The sequence below is a fragment of the Grampus griseus genome, assembly GCF_964374135.1.
Source record: "Grampus griseus genome assembly, chromosome: 1".
NCBI lineage: Eukaryota > Metazoa > Chordata > Mammalia > Artiodactyla > Delphinidae > Grampus > Grampus griseus.
Window position 1 is genome coordinate 9,042,143 of NC_139017.1, and position 23,322 is coordinate 9,065,464.

Below are 23,322 nucleotides of genomic sequence, written 5' to 3' on the forward strand. Positions count from 1 at the left end.
GTAGAAAGTTGTAGTGAAGAATCCAGGTGAGAGGTGGTGAGGACCTGCCCAAAGGTATACTGTCTTCATGTAAATTACTTAGAATACTATTGTTGTTGGTTGTCTTCATGCAAATTCTTTCTCCACTATTTTATTTTTATTTTATTTTATTTTCCAGTTTTATTGATGTCTTCACATTGTAAATTTAAGGAGTAGAGCTGTGAGGAGAATCTCTGAGGTTTAGTAACTCAGTAATGTGAATGGTTGAGGTTTCTAACTTTCATAAAAAGTATATATAGTGACAGGTTTTTATCCCAGGGAATAAAGTATGTGATAAAGTCAGTAACATGATAGTATACTAGGAAGAGAAGCAGGTTGCTACCTGAGGAAATAAACCATAACAAATAATCAGAAGGTCAGGAGCTCTCTAGAAACATTAGCCTGGAGTATCAAACTAATAACAGTAGCAAAAACTTTAGATTAAACCAGGTATCTTTACTGATTTGAGAAATACCTCAAGGGGTTGTTATATTTTAGAATATAAAAACACTGAATGTAATATGTTGGTGAAAACATTCTTTTTCTTACGGATAAAAATTATTTTGGAATTAATAGAAAGCTATGGCTTAGCTAAAACAAGTTTTATGTCTAGTTTATTCAAAGAGGATTTGTTATTGCAAAGCAGAACCAGGCTTTTGTTTAGTTCCTCAGTTGGTGAATACAAATTCACGGAACATCTGACAATACTGCACAGCTAAAGTGTGCCTTCCCAGACCACCCAGTTTTCTCCCTATCTCACCACTTAGCTTAATTTTTTTTTTTTGGTAAGCATTTGCCATAATCTAGAATTAACTTGTTTGTTTACTTGTTCATTATCTATTGACCCCAGTGGAATGTAAGTTCCAGGGGCAGGAAACCTGTCTCTCTTCTTCAACGAGGTGTCCTCAGTGCTTTGCACAGAGTATGCACTCAACAAGTATTTGCTGAATGAGAGACTAGATGCAGAGATTAATAAATTGGTGTGCCATGGGAATGTGAGTTAAGTCTTGAAGCATCTATGGGATATGGGTAGGATAAAGGGAGTAGGGAACCTATTCAGGCAGGTCAACACAAGTGAAATGATGGTGGCTTTGTTAATGGGGTTAAGGAGGCAAGCAGAGAGATTAAAGCAGTGATTTTGTGGTAGATTGTTTGGGGGAAAATTAAGGTTGTTAGTGGAGAGGCAGATTGCAGAGAAGATGCAAAGCCAAGCAGGATTTTAGAGTTAGAAGAGATTTCACGATCCAATCAACTCCCTTAAACATGAAGTGGCTGGAGGGACTTCCCTGGCGGTCCAGTGGTTAAGACTTCGCCTTCCAACGCAGGGGTTGCGGGTTCGAGCCCTAGTCGGGGAACTAAGAGCCCACATGCCTTGGGGCCAAAAAACCAAAACAGAAGCAGTATTGTAACAAATTCAATAAAGACTTAAAAACATATGGTCCACATCAAAACAAAAATCTTAAAAAAAAAAAAGAAGATGAAGTGACTGGGGTGCTGAGAGGTGACGGGTGACCTAGACAGGTAACTAAATGGTTAATGCTGTTACGATCAGAAATCTCATTCTGTTGACTTCCAATCCAGTGCTCTTCCTATGGTACTTTGGAAATAGGAGAGCAATGAAACTGAATGAAACACAGTATATGGTAAAGTTGGTGTTTATGAAAAGTAATCTGACTCAGTATGTAGGGTGAGTTGGAAAGGGAAAACTCTAATTCCAAGAGAACAGGCAATACACTGGAAAGTAGTGTTGTAAGCAGTGGAGCTGCAAATCAAATTTCTAAATATATTCCTTGTTTTATGTTTATTTGCTCATTTAATACTTTCCAGTCATGTTTGAACTGATAAAGACAATAGTCCATGCAGTCGGGATAAAAATCATGTGTGTTCTAAATTTCACTTTATGATGGCCCAATTTCTGGTGTTCTCCCCAAGTCCCTATTGAGTCATGGACTGCCTCTGCAGTGGCTTTAGAACAATCACACAAATATCAGTTCCTTTTTAGCAGAGTGTGTGATAGACATTGTTGATCGCCCACACAGTTTCATTTCCTCCTTACTAACAAAACCCTACTTTCCTTCAGCAACCCACCTCAACCCTAGGCATGATCCCTCTCCTGGACTGAGTGGCATTGGATCCTGGTGATGATTCCACAGCTTTGCCAAGGATCCTTTAAAAGCCCAACCTTGGGCTTCCCTGGTGGCGCAGTGGTTGAGAGTCCGCCTGCCGATGCAGGGGACACGGGTTCGTGCCCCGGTCCGGGAAGATCCCACATGCCGTGGAGCAGCTGGGCCTGTGAGCCATGGCCGCTGAGCCTGCGCATCCGGAGCCTGTGCTCCGCAACGGGAGGGGCCACAACAGTGAGAGGCCCGCGTACCGCAAAAAAAAAAAAAAAAAAAAGCCCAACTTTAAGCCGATCTGTGCATGATTTCTTCTCTGGACTGCTACAGGTTGACCCAAGGAGACTTAAGAAACCTTTTTCACTGTACTTGGAGGAGCGATCTCTTGTCTCCATCGCTCCTCTCACCAGTGGCAACCCTTTTTTTTTCTTTTTTAACATCTTTATTGAGGTATAATTGCTTTACACTGTTGTGTTAGTTGCTGCTGTATAACAGAGTGAATCAGCTATACATATACATATATCCCTATATCCCCTCCCTCTTGCGTCTCCCTCTCACCTTCCTTTATCCCACCCCTCTAGGTGGTCACAAAGCACCGAGCTGATCTCCCTGTGCTATGGGGCTGCTTCCCACTAGCTATCTATTTTACATTGGGTAGTGTATATATGTCCATGACACTCTTTCAGTTGGTCTCAGCTTACCCTTCCCCCTCCCCGTGTCAAGTCCATTCTCTAGTCTTCGTCTTTATTCCTGTCCTGCCCCTAGGTTCTTCCCTTTTGTGACCATGGTGGAAGCCAATCTGTTGACAAAACAGAAGTATAGAGGAGGGCTAGAGAAACAATGGCCAGTCACAGCAGGAGCCCGGATTGCACAATGACTGGGGTCGATCCTATCTTTGAATTTCCATATTTTGCAAGCCAGCTTGATTGGGGTTTTTGACTCTTTGCAGACAAAATCATCCTATGATAGATGTAAGCTAGAAGACTGTAGAGGGGATATCTACTGCAACAGCATTCCCATGATGGCAGAGACCATGTATCTTGTTTGCTGCTTAGTGGGTACCGGGCTGAATATTGTTGAATGTGTGAAAGCAACATCCTAATCCTAATTCTAATTCTAATTCTAATTCTGTGCAAAGGAGTCAGTTCCCTTAAGAAACTAGTTCTTTCAAGTCAGGATTTTCTAGTGGTCCTCCAGTCTACAATATTTACTGATCTCCATCATGTCTAGAAAATTATACCAAGTAGTGTTAGTAGCTAATGCTTAAATAAATAATGTTACTATTAAACATCATTTGCTAGCACTGTTATAAGCATTTTACATGTATTTGGAAAAAAATCAAAAGAGCAGAAAGACCTGTTAAAGGGGTCTGTTCCTTGCTGTTATATAGCTGAGAGGCAGTGAGGTTAAGAGGTTCCATAATATGTCCCTGATTGGTGACACAACCAGTAAGAGTTGGAGGTGGGATCTGATCTCAGACAATCTAGTTGACTGCCTTTATTCAGCAAATAGAAGGCAGGTTTCCTAATCCAAAGCAGCAAGGTGGTACAGGATTTTGAGAACTGCTGGCTACAAAGTATATTTTGGGGACTGGAAAAAGATAAGGCAAAGTGTACATTTATTCTGGTTTATAATCTGTCATCTCAGACTCAGCTTTTCCTGTTATGCTTTGCAATAAGGGAGCCAGTAGCCACATGTGGCTGCTGAGCACTTGGAAGGTGGCTGGTGTGGACCTGGATGTGCTATAAGTGAAAAACATACACCAGATTTTGAACACTTAATAAGAAAAAAGTACATAGAAAATTTCTTTCATAATTTATTATATGGATCACATGTTGATAACATTCTGAATATTCAGGGTTATATAAAATATATTGTTAAATTAATTTTACTGGGCTTCCCTGGTGGCGCAGTGGTTGAAAGTCCGCCTGCCGATGCAGGGGACACGGGTTTGTGCCCCGGTCTGGGAGGGTCCCGCGTACCGCAGAGCGGCTGGGCCCGTGAGCCATGGCCGCTGAGCCTGCGCATCCGGAGCCTGTGCTCCACAGCGGGAGAGGCCACAACAGTGAGAGGCCCGCCTACCGCAACAAACAAACAAAAAAATTAATTTTACTTGTTTCTTTTTACATATTTTAATGTGGCTATAAGATTTAAAATTACCTGTGTGGCATGTTATATTACATTATCTTTTTTATTGGACAGCACTGCTTTACTGATTTTATGTTTAATGCTGTTTCTGGGTTCTTTCTACATTCTCTGGATGAAAAAATGTCTCAAAGTTCAGAGATACTTTATTAACATCTTCGGTAGGGGGTGAATTATTGACTTTTTTTTCCTAAAAATAGTTGTCTGATGATCAAAATTATTTCAGAAATTATTGTTATCAGCTGCTCTTAAAATGTTAATCATCGTACTATCACTTTTGTAGAAAGTTATAGGACTTGTGAAGTTCTGGAATCTGAAAACAGAGGTAGAAGAAATTAGAAAGAGTTACCACTTAAAGCCCTGACATTTAGATTAACAGGCTCAGTGGCCACTTCTGAGAAGGCACAGGTTTGTGCCAAACAGAGATTTAATACTGTAAACTTTCCTGTTTTTGTATTGTTAACAGGGCAAAGGTCTGCTAAGTACCACCTGCTTCTCAAACCAAAGCTTTATATCTGGTCTTTCTCAGACTACACCATGGCTCACATAACTGCATATGTGCATTTTCTTAGTTCTTTCAATATCGTAGTTTAAAAATGCACTTGTCATAGACAAGCTGTAGTTGCATTCCGAAGCGAAAGACTGAAGAGTAATTTGGGGTGAAAGTGTCAAGAGGCCTATGAGATTGGAAGTTGCAAATGCATTAAAAAAAAAAAAAGAAAAATCAGGTCCCGTCTTACCCCAAAGCAGACAGCAGCAGATATCAATTGTTTCTTCTCGTTCTCTTTTTTGGCCCATTTCTCCTTTTCATTATTTTGATTTGGTGTGACGTCCGTACATGTCTAAGATATACAGCAGCTAAGTAAACACACAGCCTCACTTAAGGGAAGTTTCCATATAGGGCAGTGTGCTTTTTAAACTATATAAATATCAGATTAATTTGGGATTTGAGAAAAGCTAATGTTAGGATCTTATCCAAGATCCACACAGTTAATAGTTTTTTTTTTTTCTAAATTTGCAAGGCAAAAACGTAAAGAGAAAATGAAAAACTATGTTGACTCCTGAAAAAACATTGTTTTGCAAATGAGTTTAGCAAATTTAAATCATTTATATCTCTGCTTTTTTTTTTTTTTTTTTGCGGTATACTGGCCTCTCACTGTTGTGGCCTCTCGCGTTGCAGAGCACAGGCTCTGGACGCGCAGGCCCAGCGGCCATGGCTCACGGGCCCAGCCGCTCCGCGGCATGTGGGATCCTCCCGGACCGAGGCACGAACCCGCGTCCCCTGCATCGACAGGCGGACTCTCAACCACTGCACCACCAGGGAAGCCCTCTGCATGCATTTTTACTGAGGAGTTTGTGAATCGATCAGTCAATGAGCTAATTACTGAATCAATGATCAATGGGCACTGAGTATCTTCCATGTCTAGAACTTTACTAGTTACTCCAAAAATTAAGTAGAATAAACCAAAATGGTCCAGTTATTGACCTTTTATTTGGAAGATAAGACAGACTCCCTTGGCAGGATTTCATAAAGGTGAAACTTGATCTGAGCCTTGAAAAACGAATAAAATCTAGGGAAAGAAAGGGCAGTTCTATGCAAGAGGAACAATTTGATCTCATAACAGGAGAAAAATAATATATCTCAGGAACAGTAAGAAAATCCAGCATTGAATGTTTCTGGTCAGTGGTGAGAAATGAGATTGGATGGGCAGCAAAAGGCCACATGGTGGAGAAGTTTTAGCCTTAGATATAGGAGTTTATCTTGATTTGGGAGATTCCAGAGTTCATATATTTTGTGTGAGAAAGTCCATGTTCAGATGGTAGTCTAGGGAACAAATGAGAAACAGGACACGGGATCTGACCTATCAAGCTCTGGTCGAGAGGACCATGACAGTGGTGTGCTTGATGACGAGGCTGGTTGATGATCTTACAGAAATCAGTTTTTAAGGCAAATAAAGCATAGCTTTTAGTTGTGATTTTGAATTTCCAGCCTTTCTGTTTCTTTCCTTCTCAGTAGATGACCATTTCTCCTGCTCTTTCACATCTCCCTTGCCCGGAGAAACTCTTCATAAATATTTGCCAAAAATAACTCATTGAAATGTCAATAGTTTTCAAATATACATCTCCATCAAAAATATCTGCCTACAATATCTGTTTATTTAGCTGTTGTATAGCATAGCATGATGCAAAATGCAATCCTGCTTTCCCCTTTCCCTTTATTTAAACTGTTTCTCCACCCTGATGCTCTCCACTTCATCCTTGCTAATCGACCCATTTTTTAAATCTGCTAAAAATTGCCACTTCACTTTGTTTCTTGATTCATTCCATCTAAAGGGTCTTGCACTTCTCTTTTGATAATTAATCGCCAATCACGGCCCACCTCATGTTTTACTTTTGGAGCATTATTTCATCAGATACGTAATTGGTGCCTCCTAGAGGACCAATGTCTTACCATCCCCTGTGTGGTTGAGATCAGTGCTCTGCATAGATGTATAATTTGCTGTTAACTTATTGGGTTGGCCAAAAAGTTTGTTCGGTTTTAAGTAAAAATAAAAGACACATTTTTCATTTTCACCAAGAACTTTATTGTACAATGGATTCACTAACCGAACGAACTTTTTGGCCAACACAGTACATTGAATTATTTGGTGACAACGTCCTGGTTTAGGCAACATGGCATGTCTCATCTGGGCTATAACTGCAGTCTCCTAATTCATCTGCTTGACTCCAATTCATCCTTCATTTGCTGCCCAGGTTATTTTGTACATTTGAGATTGGTATCCATCACCTCAGAATAAAATCCTAACCTTTTGTATTCAAGACGGTCCTCTATCACCTGGTTCTGGGCCATGCTTCTACACCCATCCCGGCCTTATCCTGCCAGGTACTCTGGTGATACTGAATCATGGGCCCCCAATGGGTAGTATCAGGCTTTTGTTCAATGCTGTTGCCGTAGGCTAGTATGTACTCCTTACTCCTCTAGTGATTCCTTTCTTTTTTTTTTAAGATGAAAAATTTTAATATACATATATCATTTACACAGACACATATAGGTAATATGTATACAAGTACATAATGTGTATACACTCACATAATTAAGGAAATTAACCGTAGTGTTTATAAAACATATAGAATAGAAAAACTACGATGTTCAACAGAGGAGAATTAATTATAATAAGCATATGTTACAGAACACTATGCAGTTCTTAAAAATAATGGTCTTCAATAATAGAGAGTCTGGAAAACATTAAAGATATAGTTTTAGATTTTAAAAGCGGGTCACAGGAGAAGCTTTTTGGGGCTGTTATTGTTGCCTCAAGCAATTCCAAGCTACTCCTTGGATCCGATGCCGAAATGTAGACCAAACCTCAACCTTGCCATTGACAAAAACAGAGCCTCATCACTCTGCAACCCCACAAGGTAAGAATCACTGCCAGAAATGATCAAATAATGTGGGCAAACAAACCCTCTACCAAAGACCTGTTTCCTATAAAATTTTGGGCGATCATTTTAAATCACCACGTTGAAACTCATGTATTGCCTCTCTGGGCTCACATGACAGATAATACACAATTCTAATTTTTTCAGTGGGACTGTATGAAATTACATTTTGAAATGCTTCTGAACTTAAAAGATATGGAAAATGAAATATTAGCAAAGTGAGTGGACTGTGGAGTCTAAGTGTACGAACTCCAACAAATGGGAACATTAAGTGATATTTATTTGTGGAGGTACGTGGTTTCTAAACTTAAATCTATTTCAGCTTGTTCTACACGAAAGAACATTGGAAAATACCACCTGAATAAAGTCTGTACTTTTAGCAGCCCTGAAACGGTCAGAACTCTTGCTTCTTGTTACTCTAATCTGGCTTCTCCTTCTATTAAAGGTCAAAAGTTACAGAGAACATGCTTAGTAAGAGGTATTTTTCTTTGCCAAGAAAAAAGCTCTGCAGATATTTTCAGATGTTTGAGGCAATGGGGCTTTTAAAACCTTGTCCTTAGTTCCTTGTGCATTGGTAGATACTTTCGCCAAAATTTAAGAGTTTTTAATATTCATGCATTCATTAGTGCAGCTGGCATTGTGCGCCCATCAAGGCGCTAGGTGTTGGGATCAGGCAGTGAGCAGAAAAAGACACGGAGTCCTTGAACTGTGACATCTGCAATCCAGGGGGAAAAGACAGAATTATTAGTTATCATACAAATTAATGAGAATTCTATTAAGTGTGCTGAATTAGAGAAGCTGGTGCTATGAGAACATCTAAAAGGGGATCTGCCCCAGGTAAGGAGGTCAGGGAAAGCTTCCCTGAGGAAGTGACGATTGCACCGATCTGTGAATGATGAGTAAGAGCTAAAATTGCATTCTATGCAGAGGGCCTATGATGCCCAAAGGTCCTATGGAACCAGCGGGCATGGCACCCACGGGGGAAGAGAAGTAGGTCGGTGAGGCTGGCAGAGAGAGCTGGGGGACACGTGGTGGAGAATGGATGGAGTGGAAGAAGGGGGTCAAGCCCATGCAGGTGTTAGACTATATTAAGGATGATGCCTTTATCCTGATTGTTTGGGAAACCTGTCAGGGGTTTATAAGCAACAGGAGACAAGATCAGGTTTCTGGGTGGAGAGGCTTCCTAGAGTTAAAAAGCAGGGAACACACTGGAGGGGGGAAAAGTGAGTTGAGGGTAGGTGAATTGAGAGTGTTGCGGTTGCCCGGGGAAGATGGTGGTACCTTTGATCAGGGTGGTGACAGAAAGCAGGCTGGAGAGAGACCTGAAGTAAAAATAGGACTTGGTGACAAATTGGATATGTGGCGTGACTCCTGGGTTTCTCTGTTGGCCAAAACCTGTCCAAGTTGAGGCTTGTGCAGACCTGACATATTTATTCTCCAAAGAAATCTCTTTCAGTGACCCTTCAGAATTTTTACTCTATCACTCTTGATGGAGCACCTGTTATGTCTTGTTTTGGCTGCTGGTGACCCAGGAGTAGACTAGTTCAAGTCTCTCATGGAGCTTGTGCCCGTTGGTCCCAGAAAGTGGGGTGAAGGTGAAGTTCAGTGCAAGCACCAGGGAAACAGTTTAAACCAGGGGAGGTCAAGTTTTCTTCTGGCAAATCAGGATAGCGTTCTAAAAAGCGCTTTACACTTCCTAAAGCCCCTTACTACCTCACAGGAACCAGTGGGATAGGCAGGAAGGTGTGAATTAAGGAGCCAGGGCAGATTAGGACTCCCAAGGTCACAAAGGTGTGAGAAGTCAGTACACGGGCTCAGGTTTTCCAAGACGAGTGTTCGCCCTCCTCTTTCATTTCAAAATGAAAACCATCATCAAGAAGGTTGAAAAAGCAGCCTGCTGGAGAAGAGGATGCCTTGTCTAAGTAGCTGGTTTGGAAAATAACAGATTCAAGGCCTCTCTCTCAACTAGGGAAAGAGCACACTTCGAGGTGAAGTCTAAGCCACAAAAGCGTGCTTCTTACCTTCATCGTTAGCTGCAGTAACATAACCAGATTCTTTTTTTTTTAAAAAAATATTCATTTGGCTACACCAGGTCTTAGTTGCGGTGCTCGGGATCGATCTTCATTGCCGCGTGCAGGATCTTTTAGTTGCGGCATGCGGCATCTAGTTCCCTGACCAGGGATCAAACCCTGGCCCCCTACATTGGGAGCGTGAAGTCTTAACCGCTGGACCACCAGGGAAGTCTCCAGATTCTTTATTGGCCAAATGAAGGCTGGCAAATCAGGGAAGTTCTGATTTTGTACTGATCCATCACGGAAGTGAACAGTTTCAGGCATGGATCTTGGAAGCTCATGCCGTTACCCTGTGGGGGCACTTGGAACCAAGGGAAGTAAAAAGGCCTGCTTTCCTCTTTATTTGGTTTCTTTCTTCATTTGAGCAGCTTAGTTATGTGAATAATTCTGGTGCTTTGTCTCTTACATCATTTTACTTCTCATATTTAGCTGATCTTTAATACTCACGAAAGGCTTTAAAGCCAATGTTGCCGTATTTTCACTAATAAGTTTGATTTTTACAAGGTTATATTAGAAAGGTTGATCTCAGGGTGGCTCTAAAGATGTGACCTGACCTCCTTTGACCTACGAAAGCATTAGAGATGGGAGTAGATCTTCCCTGCAGCTGTAATTTCTCAGTTCCGAGGATTGTCAATCCTCACTAAACAGGCCCATCAACTGACACCTCTTCTTCACCAGAGAGGAGATATTTCACCTTGTATCTGCCATATTCAGTTACCAGAAAAACCCACCCCAACCCACATCTGGACCAAATATTCAATAACATTATTTATCAAAATAAATTTATTAAAAGTATTCAAAGACCACTTCAAAGTTTAGCTGCCATCAGGACAGTTTTGGCACTCGTAATGGACATTGTCGTTTTCTACACAACAGCACTCATTCTATTACACACACCAACTGACAATTCAAACAGACTGTTTCAGTTTTAAGAGTTACATGAGACAACAGTACTGATGATCTGTAGTCATAGGAACTTCAATACCCTTGCACATAGTAAACATGTGTTACCTAGTACTAAAGAAACTACAGCTAAACCACTGTGTGGCAACAAGGACTGATTTAGGGAAAAATGTACAGCCAGCTCACTAAGGCCACATAACCCCAGACCTATTGATTGTAAATGCTTCTGGACCAATAGTGTTACATAGTTATCTTTCAGTCTCAAGCTCCTGCTTTTCCAGCATGAGACACGCCACGTATAGACCACGCTTTCCCTGTGCTCCATCAGTTACGGAAGCTGACCCAGTACCAGCTTCTCCTAGACGGCTACTGGCTTCCTGATTCACTACCCAACTCTGAATCAATAGTTCTGAGTGATGTTTCCTGAACACCCAGGCTGAATTCAAGGTCAGTCTTTTTTGGCAGGTGACAGCCTTTCCCCTTAGGAAAAAAATGAAATGTCCTCGTTTCTGGGTTCCCTTTTTCATCTCAGGTAGCATGGGGCTCAGTGGTGATCTGTGGCTTTTTACACAAGTCCTGGTAGAATTCTGACTCCAAGAAACGGGGATAAGAGTTGTTCTCCATCAAGCTGTACACCCTTTTCTGGGCAGTTGTAAAGCAGCCACTTGTAGCCTCTTGTATGTTTTGGGCAATCAGAGTTTTGGTTTGAAAGTCTATGTTGATCTGAAATAAAAGATAAAAAGTGGTTTATTCCATATTCAGAGTTAAGAGATTAATCTATTTAATATTTGAAAACAACAACAAAAAAACTATAATGTGTGATTAGCTTCACCGGCCAAGTCACTGGAGAAATGTAATTAACCTCCCTGAAAGTAGAAGTAGGGGAAGAACATTTACCCCACTCCCCTTTTAATTTGAGGTCTCTTCAATTCTTTCCGTTTCACTTTGGTGCTGAGAATGTTTAAAACATGCTAAAACGAGGAACTTTTTTATCTCCCCTTACCTCTTTTGGAGCTTCTTTTTCTATGAAATCAGTATATATTTTCTTTGCTTTTGAGGACAGCTTTTGGGGTGACTTGGTTTTTTTGAAGTCTTCACAGGCCAGCCAGAATTCAATATTTTCTTCACAGAATTCAGATTTTAAAAAAGCCCTGAATGCAGCAAGACCATCTGGGGAGGTGGGGTGGGGTGGGGGGAGAAAGAAAGCATGCATACAGTGAACTGAGTGACCAAATAATCCCTTCTGTTTTTTCCTAGAACTCCCACTCCCCTGGCCCCATATTTTATTATTTCTAAATGATAGCAATTTTCTAGATTTCAGTCAACCTGTAACCCTCAGAATTTAGCTCTTTAAAGACTAAGATACCAGTCAGCAAAACGCTTAAGTTGGCACACTACTACAAAAATATATAAATACTTAGCTTCGCTGTTAATTCAAATATTTATAGGGGAGCCATAAGTTCTCTGGGAATGACGTCTCTTGAAAACACTGTTTGCAATGGATAACCTGACTCAACCTTAACAAAAAGCAACTGCCATTACAGTTTTGGGCTAATTTTTTTCCCACCTTGAGTGAAAAAGCCATGCATTTTCCTGGTTAATCACTGGGAAATAAAGGAGAAGAATACGCCTCATGTCATGGGGATTGTAAAGTAAAATTCCCCTTGAGCAAGCTGCTCTTGCTGTGTGGACACAACGTTTCTAGAGTCTCCTGATACTTGAAATGGATCAAATTCAAGAGGTTAACTTACATTTACTGGCTAGCAGCTCATCAAATGCTTCTGACCACAGCTGGGCTTCCTCGGGAGAAGGCCTGCAAGAGAAGTTCTGCGTATTAGCTCAGGCACGTCAGTCAGAGGTTCCCTTTTCAGCTCAGCAGTGAGTTCATTCGCAAGTACAAGATTTTCAACTTACTTGGTGAAGGTTTGCTGTTTGCTTTTCTTGCTGGTTTTGGGCTTCCCAGGAGAGGAGGAATTTTGCAAGAAGTAGCTCAAACGGCTCTTCCAATCTTTCAATCTTAAAAAAAAGAAAAGAAAGAAAAGGATATTCACTTAGTGGCAACACTTGAAATCGCCAATGCAGCTGAAGGCATTTTTACCAAATAAAGTTGCCCCCTGTGGCTACAGACAAACCAAATAAGACAAAACAACTCTTCCTGTCAGTCTTACACCTTTAACATTTAAACCCAGCACCTATATACTAAACACACTCGTTTCATCCACTCATCTGAACATAATTACTAGTTTTAAAACTAAGGGTAGAACTACCTACAATTATAGGGTATTTTTATGACTCTAGTCTGCATAGTTCAAAAAGCAGATGTTATTTCTGGCCCACAGAAGGCAGCAGTTTGTCTGCAACGTTAATTACAATTCTGAGACATTTCACACTTGATGAAACCCACAGTGGAACTGCCCTGAACCAGCCTGTGCTCACTTCCCTTCTACCCTTCGAGCTGGAGGCTCTGGACCACCCTAGAAGCTGTGCATAATGAATGTATGTGTGTGAGATGGCCCGACCTCCTCCCCCAACTACAACACTCATTTTAAGAAGATGATGCAGAACAATTATTTGTTCCACAGTCCTGAGTGGGTGAGATCTGCTGTTCAATTAAAAAAAAGAAAATATTTTAAAAGAATATATTCGGAATCAGCAAAAAATATCTACATCGCAGCAGCCGTGTAAAGCTGATCAAAATTTACAATGCAACGTACGAATGCCGGGGACGCGCTTCGGCCGCAGGATTCCCTGAAGTCATTTTCGATGCAGGGGGGACAAAAAGCCAACCAGCATCTACCACCGCCTCTGCATCAAGAATTTTCTGCAGTTTCTAAACTCTACCCGAGAGTCCTTCGCTCACGTCACAAAATAAATACCCACACAGGTTTAAACCTTACTTAACAAATTAACCTTTTCCACATTTTTTTTTTTCCTGCAGAGGTGCACGGTACCCAGTTCCAGGCACAAATGTACCGCGTTTGCAGCCGCCCAGGACAGCTGGGTCTGCAGGAGTGGCGCGGGGGAGAGAAGAAAGCCTTACTCACAGGGTTCGCTTCATCTTCTCCCGCTTCTCCTCGCTCTTGGGGCCGGTGCCTGCGCTCTTGTCCATGGGTCCGCAGTCGTGCTGGACAGCCAGGAACATAGCACTAGGCATTATCGTTTTCTGACTGAGGCTACTGCTCCGGGTGGCGGGGCGGGCGGCGCCGTATTTATAAAAGAAGGAGACGCGGGGGCGGGGCCTGACGATGCCCCTCCCGCCTCCAGCGGACGCCGATTGGCCAGCTGCAGCCGGGCACGGGGGCGAGGTCAGCGCCCGTCTGCGCAGTCACGGCTGCCAGCGAAAGGTCTGGAAGCGAGGGAGCTGGTGACGTTTGCGGCCCCGGCGTCGTGCGCAGTCGGGCCAAACGCGGCGACAGGCTCGGGCCGGTGTGGGAGCTGAGAAGTTTCCCGCCGAGTGGTCGCCAGACACCTTTGCCGAGTTGTGGCGGCCGGGCGGGGTCGCAGGGCCGTGGAGGCAGGGAGCCAGGTCGGCCGCAGGCCCGGCCGGGGCGCTCGCCCTCCCCGTCCTTTTCTCCATCCCCTCCCCTTCCCCACGCTCTGACCCCAAAGCGAGCGACGATTGCCCAGCAGGTAAAGGTTGCTTGCTGGGATCCCGAACGCAATTACCTTATTTTGAATTAGGATGTGTTTCCCCCTTTTTGGAGCGCACGCCCTCTCCCCACGCCTCCTTTCTTGGTATGCAAACTGAGGCCGTGGGGAGACCCTCATCCGTTCCTCTTTGCGACTCCGTTTAATTTGCGGAAGGAAACCGTGAATGGGAGGAAAGGTGACGGTCCAGAGGGAGGTGGTGTGAGTGACTTTGCGTTCTGCCTGGGCGTCTCGTAGCACGTTTGGGGATGAACGTTAGTCAGGGAAGGGACAGGAGAAAGTGCTTTCACTGGGTGTGCAGTTTTGATCACCAGCAGGCACGTGGCTGGGTCTGTCCGTGGGGTTGTAGACTGTCCCTCAGGAGTCCTTGGCTGCCTGTCCTTCCAGAACAGAAAGAGAAATCACAGACCTCCTTACGATGAGATAGAGGGAAACACCAAGACCTCGCAGCTGTCATACACCCGAATCAGTGTAAGAGTGCAAGGATGCAAGATTTTCTCCTGAGTCATTCTTAGTTGCCTTAGAATTTACCAGAACATTTAATTGGCAAAAAGGAGAGGTGGCGGTGGAGGGAGGGAGAAGTTAACAGCTTGCTTGAATAAGCTTAGTCTATGAAGTCTTCAAAAATCATCTTGCTGTAGCACGAGTTAAACGGTTTGATTGGTAAGGACGAGTAGATAATCTCAACTCCAAAATGATTTGATATCAGATAACATGATTAGAACCGTACGGTGGAATATTCTAGTGGTTTTCCCTCAAGCGTCTTAGTAGACAGCGAGATTAACAGCAAGGTGTTAGACTGCAAATATTCTCTCTGCTTTGCATTAGAACTGTTAAAAGAAAATGGGGACTAGTTTACCATATTCTTATGATGAGCTGCCAGTAGTTGGAGCTCCCAGTTTGACTTGGAGAGTAAAACCTGCAATTATTACTAAAGAGGACAGCCATGTACTCACTTATGGAAAGGAAAATCATTTAGATTTCAGTAATAAATACTTGAAAGCATGTTTGTGAAATGTAAGAATATAATTTTTCTCAAGCCTATGCACTTCATCTCTGAAAGAACTTTGCATATTTCCTACAGCTATTTTCACTTTCTGATGATTCAGTACTTATTTATTAACTATGTGTAATATGCAGACACTAGCTTTTTCTTGCTAATTTAAACCTCAATATGTTTTTCACTTAGAACCTTGGATGGTAGAATTCACTCATAGTGGAAAAGACAGGAGTTCTGACTCAGAGGCAGCAAGGAGAGAGAGCTGGGCTTGTGTCAGGATACGTAGTTAGAGTCTCAGCTTCACCAGTAAATGCTAAGTAACTGCTGGGGCAGTCGCATCCCACCTCCCTGAGCACCAGTTTCTCATCTCTATTAAGAGTAATGAATGTGTTTTTCTTGCCAGCCTCACTGTATATTATGGGAATCTTTCGTGAAAGGCCTTTGCAAATTTTAAAGTACTATACAAAAGTTTGTTTTTTCTTTAAAATTTGCATGTGCGTGGAAGAAGGAAATATCTGGAAGCATAGCTATTCAAGGTAGAAAAATCATTAAAGGATTAATTCAGGGTTTATTAGGTTATAAATGTGTAAGTACGAGTAAAATTCAAGATAACGTCACAGCTTTGTGGAGTATCAGGCTCGTAACAGATACTTTATAAATGTTCCCTGGGTAAAAAACAAATAAGAAAATAAGTAAACTGTTTAGGATTTGAACTTTTTCAGAGATCTTCAAGCCAGAAAAGTTTAATCATCTCAATACATTCACGACAGTGAATGTATGTCGTGAATGTATATGTATATCCATGTAAGTAGCTGGTTTAAATATAGACTATTCCAGATGTTTCTTGTAAGTTTTTAATATAACTATTGGCTTTTTTTGCAAACCATTTCCGAATGACAGCTGAAGTTAAGGCAGGCAGACGTACATTTAAAGCGAAAACTGCAGTGTTGACTTCCCTTTTTTGCTGTTGTTGGGAGTAGCTTTTAGGTAAATGGGATTGCTTAATATGAAGATGACACATGCTTTCCATTCTGCGTTGGAGGCAGAAACAATGCAGTAGGATGTAAATACTGCACAGCAAAACCTCAGTTGAGAGTGGCTTGATGAACTACACATACATTTCCCATGTTAAGTCTACCGTGCCCTCTACTGGAGAGGCTGTCTGCTGAGCGCATTAGTGGTGGAAGCTTGCAGGGTGGTCCTTGAACTTTTTGTATCTAAAAAAATTTGAGTTACAGAAGAAGGCAAACAAAAAATACAAGTTTTTAGTAACACCAAAAGGAGATTACCGAAAGCAAAAGTGTCCCCTGCCATACTTCTCTCTTCCGCACCCGCTGTATGCTATTTATTAATAAGAACTATTATTATCTGAAAATATTTATACATAATAACTTTCATACTTGTGCTTTAGAAATTTAGGAAACAGGATATATGCTTTAAAAGAAAAGGGTCATTCTGCGTATTACTCTGTGTTTTACTTTTTTGGTCAGTACGATATCTTAGTTCCTAAATTTGTAAAAGCTGTAAACCTGTTGCTTACCTCATGAAATCTTAAATTGGTGAGAAGTTTAAAAAAAGGAAAAAAAATTAGGAAATTAAGTGCCCTGTGTCAAACGGTGTGATGAGTAATTGGAAATAATGAAAACTTTTAGTATTCATGTTGTTGAGTGTATTTGAGGAAGTGTGACACCTGTCTTCTCATTTTGTTTGTCTTTTTTGTCCTTTTTTTCTTTTTGGTCTTATTCTCATTTAACTTTAATTGGTGGAATATTCTTTTAACAGATGGAACATATGACCCCACAATGAATGAATTTATGATCCCACAGGATTATGTACTCTACTCTTCACTCCTAATATGGTCTGAGATTTAAAATTCATAATTGCTCTTTTTCGTAGAAGGTAATTTTCGTAACTCGGAGTTGTTAAGAGAGAAAGTGTTTTTGTCAGGAATGAATCAGAGTTTCAACCAAATACTTGACATGTATTATAGAGGAGTTAACGATTTTACTAGTCCTTGTATTGGTAATTTCAGTAAGAGCACTTCCATGGCTCTGCCTTAAATTCACCCATCGTATGAAGTATGTCATACTTCAGATGCAGGCAGGGCCTACTTAAATTTAATAATTCCCTCTTAAATTTAATAATTCCCTCTTACTAAGTAAAGCACCTGGATTCTCTTTGGAAACTGACAACAGGAGGATTACAGATTTTTTTTTTCTTCCCGAATAAAAATCCTAATGTATATTGAAATACCTCTAGTAGGTTCCTGTAGTTAAAGAACACTTAGTATGAAGTCTAGGTTTGGGGGACCGTTTCCAGTATCTGCCTCTTGCCGCTCTCTTCTGTGACAGTGGGCCACATGGAATCTCAGGGGAGAGTAGGCGATTAGAAACACTTTCTGATGAAATAAGTTACATAGATGGCATATTGCATTATTAACTGCAGTAAAACTAGGGGTTTCTTTCCTGGCATTTGTTCTCCTGGGATTTTAATTTCTGTGCACAGAATTTTGTCAAATCATGAAAATGTCAAGTGTCTATTGATTACTGTTTTGAAATCTTGGGATATTGGCATCATAATATACAAGATTTCAAAGGTCTATATGATACCAATTGCAGAGAATCTTTTTTTTAAGTGTGAAGAAAGGCTTCTTTTCATCTAGTAAATAAGGAATCCATTTGTACTGGTATTTCCAGCTTGCTGACTCTTCTTATGTAGGGAGTATTAATTCATTTTAGACACTGGCTTTCAAAGGTCTTTGATCCATGGACTACTTTGTAAGAACCTAAAACCTCGTGGATTTTCTCTCACAAACACATTTTTTTAAACCAACAAAAATTCCCAGATCTTAACCGAATTAACTGATAAAAGAGCAATGCTTTCAAGGAGATACCAGTAGGCCCTGACCCAACTGCCTCGTTATAAATGTTCAAGTCCTCAATGCTGAGCTCACGTCCACAGCTTCAAAAGACACAGTACTTTTGCCTTTATTTTCATAAATTATCCTTAGCAGAGCAGGATGTTTGGAGGTTTTGTCCATAATTGGGATATTTGCCTTTAGTTCCCAGTTCCTGGCATTATTTTAGTTATGAGCCCAGGCAAATTGCTTAGCCTTCTTGTGCCTAGGCTTCATAGCTTGAGGGTGGAAGTAATTATAGCAGCCTTCCTTTGCGAGGAAGTGAAAAGAAGACATTGCGGGGACTGCATGAGTGTCTGGGTTGATGATAGCTCATAGTGCCCAGACCCGGTGTTCAGCAGAACTTTGTAGTGGGACTAGTTTCTTCCAGATGTCTCTTTTTCCCATTTTGTTGTTGCTTTCCTAGCACCCACTATTTGCTGCTACTCTTAGGGTGGCAGGTCTTCCATTCAGGTGGAAGGGTTGAATCAGAAGGCCCTGAGTATCTACCAGTCCGAGGAGTACCAGGGCAAGTTCTGGCTTGCTTCAGTGTAGGACACACTGTGTTAAGGATGGGGGTGGCCAGTGGAGGGCTCTTCTGTCTGTGGTCCTGTCCCTGGGAGGATGCATCTGCTCTCCACCAGGCTGTAGGCCCTGGACTCTGTGCCATCACTGCCTGCTGCCACTGCTTTCTGGGTGTCTGTTCATCCATGGGGTTCCCTGGTGCTCCCTTTTTGCTCTTCCAGATGCTCCATTGGGAACATCAGGGATGTAAGGTTACTTTTGGAAATGTTGTAAGTTCTTCCTGAAAAATGTTTTGGAAATGTCTAGCTCTTCACATGCTGACATTTCCATCTACTGATATTTTGGAAGAATTCTCCGCTATCTTCACTAGGTGAATTCTCTCTACATTAGATATTTGGTGAAAATTCATTTATTTTTCTCAGCGCAGTATAGGAAGGATGTTAAGTTGCCTCTGGTGGTTCTCCCTGTTCCTCTCTAAGTACATTCCCCTCTCCCCCCTACCGTCCCCCTTTCTGATCATAGCGAAGCTTATTTGGAGACTTACAGACTTTCAGTGCTTCAATTATTTTATCTCTTTCAGCTAATACAGTGTACATTTGGTTTCACATTCTTCAGGAGTTTTTAAATAAATTTTAAAATAAACCTAGTGAAGGTGAGCATAGTCACCTGGCCTAGCCAAGCCTAGATCAGCCGTGTTTAACCCAGCAACATGAGTCAGTTTCATCAAAACTGCTTTGAATTCATCTTATTAGAAGTCTTCATTTTCTGATATGTTTGTTTATATCTAGTTTCAAGGTTCTGCATCCATGTTGCCTTCTTCATGAACTGCAGACTGATCTCTCATCTTGAGTAATAATCTTTCTTAATCATTTAGAACTTGTTCCAGATGCAGTAGAATTTTAGGTTTATTTATTTATTTATTGGCTGTGTTGGGTCTTCGTTGCTGTGTGCGGGCTTTCTCTAGTTGCGGGGAGCGGGGGCTACTCTGCGTTGCAGCGCGAGGGCTTCTTATTGCGGTGGCTTCTCGTTGCAGAGCACGGGCTCTAGGCACTTGGGCTTCAGTAGTTGTGGCTTGCGGGCTCAGTAGTTGTGGCTCGCGGGCTCTAGAGCGCAGGCTCAGTAGTTGTGGTGCACGGGCTTAGTTGATCCGCGGCATGTGGGGTCTTCCAGGACCAGGGCTCGAACCTGTGTCCCATGCATTGGCAGGTGGATTCTTAACCACTGAGCCACAAGGGAAGCCCCCTAGGTTTTTTTTTTTTTTTTCTGATTAATAAGTTTGCTCACTCTTCCTGTCCGTTCTTTAGCTTCTTGTGAAAGCAGTTATATACTTCCCCGAAGATGGGAATTGTCATCTGAAGCATCTTTTTAGTGCTGTCTGAAGTTGTTCTTTGATTTTCTGGTGCACTTTAAAGGCTGTTTTGCTTGTAGTTAACTTATATTGCATGGGTTTCGATGAATTTTTCAAAGACTGCATATTTCTTGAATGTCAACTTGTTCTAAATGCTTAGATATCTTTTTGCTAAGTTCTTTTGTAAAGGTCTGTATTTTAAGCCTAAGCAAGGAGTTGGAGATTCCACCTCCTTATTATTGGCCTCCAGTTTTTCTGTTGTTGATAGTTTGTTCTTGAGTCTGGCCTCCATGAAAGTTGGTTCACGTCCTTCAAATTCCTTTTTTCTTTTTTTTTTTTGCGGTACGCGGGCCTCTCACTGTCGTGGCCTCTCCCGTTGCGGAGCACAGGCTCCGGACGCGCAGGCTCAGCGGCCATGGCTGACGGGCCCAGCCGCTTTGTGGCATGTGGGATCCTCCCGGACCGGGGCACGAACCCGCATCCCCTGCATCTCCAGGCGGACTCTCAACCACTACTCCACCAGGGAAGCCCCAAATTCTTTTTGAATTAGGTTAAACTTGACAAAATTTTGATGTCTTTTCTCCAGAAGGGCAGGAACTTCAGTAGCTAGTTCTCTGTCTTTATTTGCGTAAGGTAGGCTTTAATTATTAAAAATCTGACTGACTATAAATAACACCATCTCCCACAGTAGTCCATGGGCTCTAGGTCTAGTTTAATGTTCCCTAGCAGGGCGGACACTGGCTGGTACAGCATGTCCAGAACCAGGGCAGCACAGAGCATCGTGGCCATGAGCAGACCCCCTAGGCTATTCTGAGCCAATGCAGGTTACCAGGACTCTGATGGCCGCACAGAGTGTAGACAACACCTGCAAGCGTGTGCCCGGAACCAGTCCTGTGTCTGGTAACTAGGGTAGACCTCAATGCAGGGGAAGTAGAGGGGACAAGTACAATAAATTATTGGCTAATACTTCTTTTTCTCTTGACTACCTTTTTATTCTGTGGCCCTGGAGGTCTTCCGTTGCCCAAACAGGCCACAGAAGACTTCCTGCTCTCAGAGCCCCTCCACGTCAGGATGGCCTTGAGCATATGTGGGAAAGGATGGGGGACAGATTATGGAGGACACTAGAGAGGCTTCAACTTCACCAATTTCACCTTTGGAAAATAAGAAATAAATAATTGGAATTTTAAAAAGTTTTCACTCCTCAAGAATGTGCAGTCCAACTGTGACCAGAGAAAACATGATGTTTTCAAACTCTTGCAGGTGGTAAAACGTTTGATGATACAGAAGCCCTTCAGGGTGCTTCTGTTCAGAATGATCATCTCTGGAGGTATTAGATGTTGGATGCATCTTTTCCTCCCAGAAGTTGACCCTTAGGCTGTGAGACATCCAAGCTTTGTCTGGCTCACTTAACAGCTCAGTCTTTTTGGCGATGAGCCTGCAGATTGGCTGGGAGTTCACTGGCTTTGGCTGGGCTGGGCATTTCACCTGCCCCAGCTGGGCTCACTTATACGGCTTGGAGTAGGCTAGAGATTGGTCAGTCAGGCTCGGCGAGGCTGGGTGGCTCTGCAGGTCTTGGCTGGATTTCTCCTGTGTCTTGAGCTCAGCGGATACAGGCTGGTATTGCTCAGTGCCTGGCTCTGCCCCTTGAATCTCTCATCCTTGTCTTGTAATCTGTGGTAAAACCTGGTCTGTCATTCCCATGGTAATGGCAGAGCACAAAACAGCCAGTGTTTTGGCTGTGAGAGCAGTTGTCCAATTTGCATTTTTAAAAATTCACCCTGACTGTGAGATGTCGGCATTTCATTTGGTGGCCTTTTCTCTTCTCGGAGACATGATCCTGAGGGAGACTGTAGGTTTTCCGGAATTGGGATATGGAGTAGAAGTTGATCTAGTCACCCATTTCTTCTCTTTCTGTGGCTTGGCTCACAGGTCACTGTGAAGTTGGGACGCGTGAGTTGGCAGAGATGAACTCTTACTGCAGTGGACACCAACCCAGAGACGGCTAAACGAGCATTCCCGAAGTCCTGCACTCCGCTGACCAGGTGAGGAGAAACTCCTCGCAGCATACACTGTCCAATGGGAATAACGACGGCTTGGGTGTCAAAGACACTGATTCAGCAGGACCAAATGCTGAGTAACTGCAGGATTCCAGGGAAGCCTCTTCATATTTGCAGGTCTTCATTTTTCTGTCTCTGAAGAGCAGGAAATATGTGAGTAAACTCCATATTTTGAATCTGGTGGGGTTCAAGCTGGTGTGAAAAGTTCATCTTTGGCAGGACTGAGACAGTTTTTTTCTAAGAGTGCTAATTTTTTTTTTAACATATTGTAGAGTTTTCTTGAAAGAATAAATCAACATTTATGTCAAGGTACAAGGAATTATGCTCTGAGTCATTCTTCGTGCTGTCTTTCCAAAAGGTGATAAGCCTTTAATTCTTGTCCTGAAACACCCTGCTGCAGCTGAGAGCTACAGAATTTCAGTCAGCTTGTCAATTTGTTCTTTGTCTTCTCTTTTCCACCTCTGGGAGACCCTGGCTGTCCTGCCCCTTGGGGAACATCATGATCCCTTGGGCTGGTGGATGACTGTAGCAAACCTGAGGGACTTCTGGAGGGAGGTGTCTCTGCTTTGTGAGACTACCACCCGGGTGGAGCGTCTCCCTTTTTTTTTCAAACATTAAATACTTAATGTTTGTTTGTCGTATAATATATAAACAGACCTTCTTATCAGACTGTTTTTTATTTTCAGGAGAGAAGAGCTTATGAACTTGATGAAAAGGCAAGAGTGTGTGTGTCAGTTGTTTTGGAGGAGGGTAGAGAAGTGGGCGGGTGATGGTGGCTATCAAATGTTAGAAAGCTTAGCAAAGACGTGAGTTTAAGCTGGTCAGGAGAACGTTCTCTGTGGGTCTCCCAGATCTAAGCCAGGGAATTTTTATAGGGATATCAAATTGACTTTCTGTTTGGGAAGAGGGTTTTCTTTCCACCTTCTTTGCAGCATCTGCTTGTTTGTCCCTTAAATGCTGAAGTTCCTTAGATGTCTTCTGTTTTTGCTCTGCACATTCACGCTATGCAGTCACTCCCATAAACTCAGCTGTGGTCTGTGTGCTGATGAATGTCTCTGCTCGTCTCTCTCCTCATCTCAGACCTTTTTAGCTAATTGTCCATTAGCTTGATTCACCTAGATGACTCATAGGCGGTTCAAGTGAACTTGTTGA

The 23,322-nt window shown here is 42.3% G+C and overlaps 1 protein-coding gene across 1 annotated transcript; it reads right to left on the reverse strand.

Moving 5' to 3' along the window:
* Window positions 1-10,558: 10,558 nt before the first annotated feature.
* On the reverse strand, window positions 10,559-13,873 carry RGS2 (regulator of G protein signaling 2). The gene is made up of 5 exons (XM_082669996.1): window positions 13,741-13,873; window positions 12,611-12,712; window positions 12,448-12,509; window positions 11,700-11,866; window positions 10,559-11,419 (listed from the first exon to the last, which is right to left on the reverse strand). Exons 1-5 carry the CDS (start codon window positions 13,848-13,850, stop codon window positions 11,225-11,227), a joined length of 636 nt encoding a protein of 211 aa, XP_082526122.1. The 5' UTR covers window positions 13,851-13,873; the 3' UTR covers window positions 10,559-11,224.
* Window positions 13,874-23,322: the final 9,449 nt, after the last annotated feature.

Bases quoted from the DNA above. Each gene is read 5' to 3' on its own strand.
- RGS2 (XM_082669996.1), bottom strand. From the start codon at position 13,850: ATGCCTAGTGCTATGTTCCTGGCTGTCCAGCACGACTGCGGACCCATG. The intron at 11,867-12,447 runs GTAAGTTAACCT...CCACCTCCCCAG, and splicing joins TGAGCTGCTAGCCAGTAAAT to ATGGTCTTGCTGCATTCAGG. The intron at 11,420-11,699 runs GTAAGGGGAGAT...CTTTTATTTCAG, and splicing joins AAAAAGAAGCTCCAAAAGAG to ATCAACATAGACTTTCAAAC.